The following is a 9,787-nucleotide window of genomic DNA, read 5'->3' on the forward strand; positions in this document are numbered from 1 at the left end:
ATAAAAATACATTTCTTTAAAGCAATGCTTTGATAAATCTTTATCATATTTTGGGAACAAATTCCGCAACTATTTTCTTTAAAAGATTACTCTGATTTTAAAACAAAGCATAAACGAATCGGTCTTTTCTGGCCGTGATTTTAGGGATGTCACATTTACAGATTGGAGTGTTGCGTTCTCAGGGATGTTGTTCTCCAAGTGCTTGCGAAGGAAGGGAGCCGACAAGGGGGAGGGGCTATTTCGTTCAATTGATGAAGCTCAAAGACAGAATGAAAATTGAAGTTAGAGAGGGGGGGGGGGGACACTTTAATATTAAATAATCATATATATTTTTTTAAATGAGTGAAAACTTCATAAATGGTCCCTCTGGTAGTGAAATGACAGAAATACCCTTCACTTAACGGCCAAAAGCTAACGGAGTTAGCGAAAAGGACCCTTTGTTAAAAGTTTTGAAATCATAGGGACCATCTGTGAGGTTTTTAAATAGTAGGGACTAAACTTCAGATTTTCAAAAACCACAGGCACTATTTTTGAAGTTTTGTCTATATTTATCCTATGAGACCATTCAACTTGAAAGATAAGGATAAAACATCATATTTGAAGATATATATATATATATATATATATATATATATATATATATATATATATATATATATATATATATATATATATATGTGTGTGTGTGTGTGTGTGAGAGAAGATGATCAAGTCATAAGTCATACACATCTTGTTATGGGTTGTGACTCATTAAAAATATTGATTATCAGTTAGATTAAACATATATTTCTTTCAATTAAATAAAATATTTTTATGGAAGCTCTTTTTTTTTTTTTTTTTTTTTTTTTTGTTAAGATCAGTCGTATATGAGGGGTGTTACACAACCTATGAATCTACCTCTGGTAAGAAGAGAACACAAAAACAGACAATATTATCATTCACTAATTCGGAAAAATTCAAACCCTTAAGTATATATGATAAGTCAACGATCTTCACCAACACACCTATAGAATCCATCATGCTCTTGCTAATGCATGGTGAAAGAAGCATAACCGAGTGATAAGGCATAACTCTCATCGTCCAAAACACATACAATAACCTCCAACCTAAAGCCATATCCCCGTATTGGTCAAGTGTGTGTTTATGGTAAATCTTGATGTCGAGAATCAAATAAAATAGGAGAAAGGCTCTAAAAGTGGTTTGGATATTCAACAACATACCATAACATATGCTCCTAAACAATTAAAAAAGAACGTAAGATACACTTAATTTCTCCTTGATCACTTTTGTAATGGCTACATTGTCGTTAATGGTCACAATTCTCCGGTAATAATAACCTTGATCGGCAAATCAAATAACATTGAATAATTGTACAACAACGAGACATGTAATTAATACAAAGAAAACTTGAAAATCGAAAAAAAGACATTGCACAAAATACGTTAGAATTTTGTATATTCCTTGTTTGCAAATATGCAAGTGGGTAGATATTTAATAAACTAATATTTTGGTTAAATAAAGATACAATCATATAGACTTAATATGTTATATAATCAAAACATAACTTGGAAAATTGTGATATTTTTTTTGCAAAATTCGTTTGAGTTTCGCAAAATCTTTCTACCGTGTGAAAGATAATTCGATATAAATACAATAAATTAACAACTTAGTTAAATAAATATACAACCAAATTGATCACACATGCTCAATAATCAAAATATAACTTAAAACGACATAAAAAAGACAATCCATGAAATTAGGTTATGGTTTCATGAAATGCCGTAGTTCGCGAAACAATAGCTAAGTAAAGATCCTGTCACTAAGTTAGTAGTTTGGTGAAGTGGACATACAACCACACAGTTATCAAACATGTGATTTAATCGGAGTATAACTTGAAAAAAAATGTGTAAAGTATCGCAAAATTGGGAATAGCTACAAGTAGAACCCCAAGAGAATTTTAGCTGCGTAAATCATTTGCCATAAAGTTACATGAAAATATGTGGTAAAGAGAATTTTGAATGTGTTTGCGAAAAGATGTCACACAACATTAAAATATGTTTAGATTATGTAAAGGAGTAATTACACGAATAGTCCCTATGGTTTAGGGTAATTTACGTGTTTGGTCCTTAACTTATTTTTTTAACTCAGAAGTTCCCTACTTTTGTTTTTGTTACGCGCTTGGTCCCTATCTTACCTAAAAAAGACTATTTTGCCATTAATTTTTTGATTTATTTAAATAAACACACCTCCAATACCATCCTCTCATCTTACCTTATCCACTCCACTATTTTTCACTATTTAAATAATAGTCTTTTTAGGTAAGATAGGGACCAAACGTGTAACAAAAACAAACAGTAGAGACCAAGCGCGTAATGGAAACAAACAGTAAAGACCTTCCGAGTTAAAAAAATAAGTTAGGGACCAAACGTGTATATTACCCCAAACCATAGGGACCATTCGTGTAATTTACTCTATATAAAGATGATCATTCGTTTCCAGAATCAGAAAATCCATATTTTCAATTATGTTGTCATTTCTATATACATGTTAAAAAGATAACCAAGATAACACACTTCTCATTTTAATAATTTTGTGATTAGCCCTATTAAAAGTTGATTAAAGTTTTTGCTTAAGAAAATTTGGTATGAAGTACAACGCAGTGGACGCATTTAACATGATTAATGGAAGCACTTTTTGTTTGGGAAATGCACGCGGCGAGAAATGGGATGAATCAGTTCGAATTGGGTCACAGTACAACCAATGAAGTCGATATAGTACAAGTAAAACTGAGTTTTTGAAATTCCCGTTTTGTCATTTAACTACACCCTTAACCAAACCATGGTTAAATTGTCCCTTCTCTTTTATATAACCAACCTCACCTCTCCCCTCTACACTTCACCTCGTTTGACCACAAGTCCAGTCTCATTCAGACTCAGCACACCCAACTCTGAACCACTCTTTCATGGCGTTTGATCTGCTCTCAATATTCTCGTTGTCTCATTTTTGAAGAAGTCCAGTACACAACCGGAGACTGAGCGTGCTGCCGTGGAGGTTTAGTAAAATGGCGGAGACGGTGAAGGCAATGCCGGCACAGGCGGAAAAGAAGAAAGGGCAGAGTCTTCCGTTCTACCAACTTTTTTCATTTGCAGATAAGTTAGATTACGTTCTCATGATCTTCGGTAGCATCGGTGCCATTGTTCACGGATCTTCCATGCCTGTATTCTTCCTCTTGTTCGGTCAAATGGTTAATGGATTCGGCAAAAACCAAACTGATTTGAGCACCATGACTCATGAAGTATCTAAGGTGATTCATTATTGCTACATCCGTTTCATATTAAGCGAGTTTCTTCATCAACGGAGAAACCTCAACTAATCTGAAACGGAGGAAGTGTATCGTTGTATGCATTTTTCCTCATTTAATTTCATAATCGATTCAGATCTGATTGTTTTGTTTCCTCTAAATTAATGCAGTATGCTTTGTATTTCGTTTATCTCGGACTAGTCGTCTGCGTATCATCGTATGCAGGTTAGTTACGCTACATTTGATCCGTTATCGTCTCTCGGTTTTCATTTTTTCAAGTTCTATTTTCCATAAGCAAGTTGTTTTGGAGCATTTATTATTTGCAAATGCTTATTTTAAGTCGGTTCACCACAGATCAGGTGCACGTGGCTACTATTCTTTTCATCTCTCACTTGGTCAATTTCTCCTTCATATTTTAATGCGCAACAACACAAATCACCGTCATCGTCTTAAATTCCGTAACTAGTTTTTCATCTAAAATTACATGATCTAAACAGTTAACTAACTAATTCTGTATAAAATTGAAAATGAACAGAGATTGGATGTTGGATGTATACTGGAGAAAGGCAAGTGAGTGCGTTGAGGAAGAGGTACTTGGAAGCCGTTCTTAAACAGGACGTAGGATTTTACGATACAGATGCAAGAACAGGCGATATCGTTTTTGGTGTTTCAACAGACACTCTCCTTGTCCAAGATGCCATTAGCGAGAAGGTAATAAGTAATAACAATATCTCTCCATTTTATGATTTCTCAGGTTTCGTACGTGCATGTTAGCATAGATAGATTAACCTGCGCCGGTCAAAGAGCATCTTTGAAGATCTCTAAAATTTAGGCCCACAAATTGAATGCTCACTACCAATTTACTCATCAATTTTAGGTTGGAAACTTCATCCATTACCTTTCGACATTTTTGGCTGGATTGGTGGTCGGTTTTGTGTCTGCTTGGAAGCTAGCTTTACTCAGCATTGCAGTGATACCGGGAATTGCATTTGCCGGTGGCTTATACGCATATACTCTCACCGGTCTCACCTCCAAGAGCCGTGAATCCTACGCCAATGCCGGCATCATCGCTGAGGAGGTCATCCCAAGCTACTCTCTTCACATCAATTAATTTCTTAATTTTTCTTACTTTTTACTAAAAATAAATCATGAATACTTTAAGTTGATTTTTCACCCCTACCCTTTGTTATCATACAATACGTAGCATGCGTTGTAATGATAAGGAACACCTTCCCTCTTATGGTTCTTTCTTTACTTTAACCCCTTACTTTTGGTCTCTTGTTTCCGTAGTGTGGTGATTACTGATCAATTATTAATCAACACCTAATTTCATCATATACGTACACATGGTCTTTGAATTTTCTTTTAATTTTTAATTTTATTTCAACAGGCAATTGCGCAAGTTAGAACTGTGTACTCATATGTTGGGGAGACGAAGGCCCTTAATTCCTATTCCGATGCAATACAACACACATTGAAGCTGGGTTACAAGGCTGGAATGGCAAAAGGATTAGGGCTCGGATGTACATATGGAATAGCTTGCATGTCTTGGGCACTTGTTTTCTGGTATGCAGGTGTCTTTATAAGAAACGGACAAACCGACGGTGGAAAAGCATTCACAGCCATTTTCTCTGCCATTGTTGGTGGAATGTAAGATTCTGTAACATTACATCATTAATTAATTAAATCTCATGTTTACCAAACCAAATTAATTAAATAATACTGGTTGATCGTGATCATATCATAACAGGAGTCTAGGTCAGTCATTTTCGAATCTTGGAGCATTTAGCAAAGGGAAAGCAGCTGGATACAAGTTGTTTGAAATTATTAAGCAAAAACCCACTATACATCACAACACTGTAAATGGGAAGTGTTTGACTGAAGTCAACGGGAATATCGAGTTCAAAGAAGTAACTTTTAGTTACCCTTCACGTCCAGATGTCATTATCTTTAGAAGCTTCTCCATATTCTTCCCGGCCGGAAAGACAGTTGCGGTGGTTGGCGGTAGCGGGTCCGGCAAAAGCACCGTTGTTTCCTTAATTGAAAGGTTTTACGATCCTAATCAAGGTACGCGCGTAGATATTAATTAAAGCCTAATTCATTTATTTCTTAAAATTACATTTTTAATCCTTGAATTCAATTGATTTTTACAGTTTTGGGTCCTAATAGGTTAAGGTTTTTGTAATGTTTTAGGTACATGTTACAAATAAAAATAAAATGAATACTTTTGTTCCTATAATTGGCTTTTTGCAATTACGATCCAATCAATATGGTCACCAAAAATATAATTTACTTATTTTTTAATTTTTATGATGGTTTTACTACAGGCCAAATACTGCTAGACAATGTGGACATAAAGACACTCCAACTTGAATGGCTACGTGATCAGATTGGTTTAGTAAACCAAGAACCCGCACTCTTCGCCACTACCATACTTGAAAACATACTTTACGGAAAACGAGATGCCACAATGGCTGACGTGGAATCCGCCACGTCAGCAGCGAATGCACACAGTTTCATCACCCTTCTTCCTAACGGCTACAACACTCAAGTCGGCGAAAGAGGAATCCAACTATCTGGTGGTCAAAAACAAAGAATTGCAATTGCCAGAGCCATGTTAAAAAACCCTAAAATCCTACTTCTAGACGAAGCGACAAGTGCGCTGGATTCCGGTTCTGAGAGCATCGTACAGGAAGCTCTCGACCGGTTAATGATCGGGCGGACAACCGTTGTGGTCGCACATCGGTTGTCCACCATAAGAAATGTTGACTCGATAGCTGTCATCCAACAAGGACATGTTATTGAAACCGGAACACACGAAGAACTGATTTCAAAACCAGGGGCGTATGCGTCTTTAATCAGGTTTCAAGAAATGGCGGGAAATCGGGATTTTTCGAATCCTTCTACACGTAGGACACGGTCGACACGACTTAGCCATTCATTGTCGACAAAGTCTTTAAGTCTTAGATCCGGAAGTTTAAGGAATTTGAGTTATCAGTATAGTACTGGTGCTGATGGTCGTATTGAGATGATATCAAATGCTGAAACAGATAGAAAAAATCCGGCTCCGAGTGGGTATTTCTTTAGACTATTGAAGATGAATGCTCCGGAATGGCCTTATTCTATAATGGGCGCTGTGGGGTCCGTGCTTTCGGGATTTATCGGACCCACATTCGCTATTGTTATGAGTAATATGATTGAGGTTTTTTACTATGATAACCCTGATAAAATGGAGAGTAAAACCAAAGAATGTGTTTTCATCTACGTAGGAGCTGGTTTATATGCGGTTGTAGCGTATCTAATCCAACATTACTTCTTTAGTATCATGGGCGAGAATCTCACTACACGAGTAAGACGAATGATGCTAGCAGGTATTTCCTTTTTTCAAATTTCAATAAATTAACAACATTGTTACATTGATTTTAATAAAAATTTGATTTTCAGCGATAATGAGGAATGAAGTTGGATGGTTCGATGAAGAAGAGCATAACTCGAGTTTAGTTGCAGCCCGATTAGCGACAGACGCCGCAGATGTGAAGTCAGCCATTGCTGAAAGGATCTCGGTTATATTGCAGAACATGACTTCACTCCTGACGTCATTTGTGGTTGCGTTTATAGTGGAATGGAGGGTTTCGCTTCTTATTCTTGGCACCTTCCCTCTTCTTGTTCTGGCTCATTTTGCTCAGGTGCGTACGTGCTGCTATTAAGTATTAATTAAATTAACTTAATTATATACTCTAATTATATGATTTCACATAAAAAAGTGTCAGATTACTTTGAGCTTGTTTTTGAAGTTTCAAAACCCATTCGAATCTTGACTCGAATAACGACAACTATGGTATAGTAACGAAGGCACAGTTCTGGTGTCTTACACGTGCTGACTCTAATTTAGTAATCTGTATTCATGCTTCCCCGAAGCTCAGACCTGAATCTTTTTTCGTAATATAATAATTTTGCTAACAAACAAAACCTAAAATTAAAAAAGTTAGTAAAAGATTCTTTTCACGACAATCAACTTCATTTCCTGTTAAAAATTTCCAACTCCTTTATTTTAGTTTCTTTATTGAGCCCTTCAAAACTTTCTTGAACTTTGTCCATCCAATCAACATGAATTTCTCCTCATTTATATCTTTCCATAACAAAAATTAATTCGACCTTTAAAAGATACCGAATTATCAGATTTCAATTCTATCACAAAATGAAGTAATGTCAGGAATTTTAATTTTTTAGTAAAAATTACTCTTAAAAAATTATATTTTATTTGAGTTTTGGTAAATGTTATTATTTCTTTCAAATCTAAAAATAAAAGATATCAAAGTGAGTGTAACACCTCAATTAAACACATTGTAGGAGACTGTAAAATGTTAATAGGGCCAGAGTTGAGATTCTTAACTCGTGATCTAATAAATGAATGACAGCATCAATTAATTAAATCTCTAGTTTTCAATTTACAAATTCAATTCAATGTGAGTGAGGATGAAGATGTCAGAAAAGCCATATGGTATTCACTCACCTTCTATCATTCCTGAGTAGTTTTTGGCTGCATTTACCCTGTCACCAGTGACTCTTTGTCTATTTTCGGGTACTGTAGTACTGAATCACTGACGCCATTGCCTCCGTATTTTTTTAAATAGTCTTTCGGATTTTAGCATGCTCACCAGTCACCATTCACACTTCAAAGCGACATACGACTTGTTACCATCTGTTTCCTTTTGTCCTATACTTATTACACTTACGGGACCACCTTTCAATTTAACTTATCATCTGTGCGCTTTTCAATAACCACCAGAACTGTCCCTTTTTATTTACCATATGTGGGACACCTGGTGCTCTTATTATTATTGTATTATTATTTTGTGTTTTTTTTATCTAATAAATAAATTTTTAATTAATCGTAAATTTACAGCAACTTTCACTAAAAGGCTTCGCCGGAGACACGGCCAAAGCACATGCGAAAACCAGCATGATCGCCGGAGAAGGAGTGAGCAACATTCGAACCATCGCAGCCTTTAACGCCCAAGACAAAATCCTGTCCTTATTCTCCGACGAACTTCGTGTCCCACAGAAGCAAAGCCTTCGACGGAGTCAAATCTCCGGTATCCTGTTTGGCGTCTCCCAACTCGCTCTTTTCGCCTCCGAAGCCCTAATCCTCTGGTACGGCGCACATCTCGTTAAAAACGGTGTCTCCACTTTCTCAAAAGTCATCAAAGTGTTTGTCGTTTTAGTCATCACCGCTAATTCGGTAGCGGAAACGGTTAGCCTCGCTCCGGAGATTATCAGAGGCGGTGAAGCCATCGGCTCTGTGTTTTCCGTTCTCGATAGGTCAACCAGAATCGACCCCGACGATCCAGATTCCGAGCCAGTGGAAACGATTAGAGGCGAAATCGAGTTACGTCATGTTGACTTTTCGTATCCTTCGAGACCTGACGTCATTATATTCAAGGATCTGAGTCTTAGAATCCGATCAGGCCAGAGCCAAGCGTTAGTTGGAGCCAGTGGTTGCGGGAAAAGTTCAATAATCGCACTCATCGAACGATTCTACGATCCAACCGCCGGAAAAGTTATGATCGACGGAAAAGACATCAGAAGGTTAAACCTCCGGTCGCTTCGTGCGAAAATCGGATTAGTCCAACAAGAGCCGGCCTTATTCGCGGCTAGCATAATGGAGAACATCGCGTACGGGAAAGAGGGAGCAACGGAGGCGGAAGTGATTGAAGCGGCGCGTGCAGCAAACGTTCATGTATTCGTTAGCGGTTTGCCTCAAGGGTATAAAACTCCGGTAGGTGAGAGAGGGGTTCAGTTATCCGGAGGGCAAAAACAGAGGATTGCAATAGCTAGGGCTGTTTTGAAAGATCCGACGATTCTGTTACTAGATGAGGCGACGAGTGCCCTAGATGCTGAATCGGAGTGTGTGCTTCAGGAAGCACTTGAACGGCTGATGAGAGGGCGGACGACGGTGCTAGTGGCCCACCGGTTATCGACGATACGAGGCGTGGATAATATTGGAGTGGTTCAAGACGGTCGGATTGTTGAACAAGGTAGCCATGGGGAATTGTTGAGCCGTGGCGCTGATGGGGCCTACTCACGCTTGTTGCAGCTACAACACCATCGGATATGATTATATGAAAATTTGGGGGTTGTTTTTTATTAATATAGAATCAAAGAGATGAATGATATGCATGATGGTATGTATGGAATGAACCGATCTAGTAATTAAATTGTGTTTATGTCTTTTAATTTAATCATTGGTTTTTATATCATGTCTCATACATGAGCTCTATTTGGTTGATTCGCTATTTTAATTTTAAAGATATGTAAATCCTTCTTAAACTTTATAACTTACAAAACTAAACAATGCTCGTGAGTGATACCATTCATCTTATTATATTCATCCAAAGTGACCGCAACGTCTCCAAAATAATGACATAATCTTTTTTATTAATAAATCGTTAATATATTTCTTTCTCATGAAACCAAGGTAACCAA

General features: G+C 37.0%; 1 protein-coding gene across 1 annotated transcript; it reads left to right on the forward strand.

Annotated features, from left to right (window-relative positions):
* The first annotated feature begins 2,881 nt into the window (after window positions 1-2,881).
* Window positions 2,882-9,556, forward strand: LOC145087683 (ABC transporter B family member 19-like). The gene is made up of 9 exons (XM_079025707.1): window positions 2,882-3,304; window positions 3,472-3,526; window positions 3,837-4,012; window positions 4,179-4,379; window positions 4,692-4,951; window positions 5,052-5,368; window positions 5,629-6,672; window positions 6,746-6,987; window positions 8,208-9,556. The coding sequence occupies exons 1-9, from the start codon at window positions 3,062-3,064 to the stop codon at window positions 9,417-9,419; spliced, it is 3,750 nt and encodes a 1,249-aa protein (XP_078881833.1). The 5' UTR covers window positions 2,882-3,061; the 3' UTR covers window positions 9,420-9,556.
* Window positions 9,557-9,787: the final 231 nt, after the last annotated feature.

Source organism: Lactuca serriola, chromosome 2 (genome assembly GCF_051521515.1).
Source record: "Lactuca serriola cultivar US96UC23 chromosome 2, Lser_US96UC23_V15, whole genome shotgun sequence".
Lineage (NCBI taxonomy): Eukaryota > Viridiplantae > Streptophyta > Magnoliopsida > Asterales > Asteraceae > Lactuca > Lactuca serriola.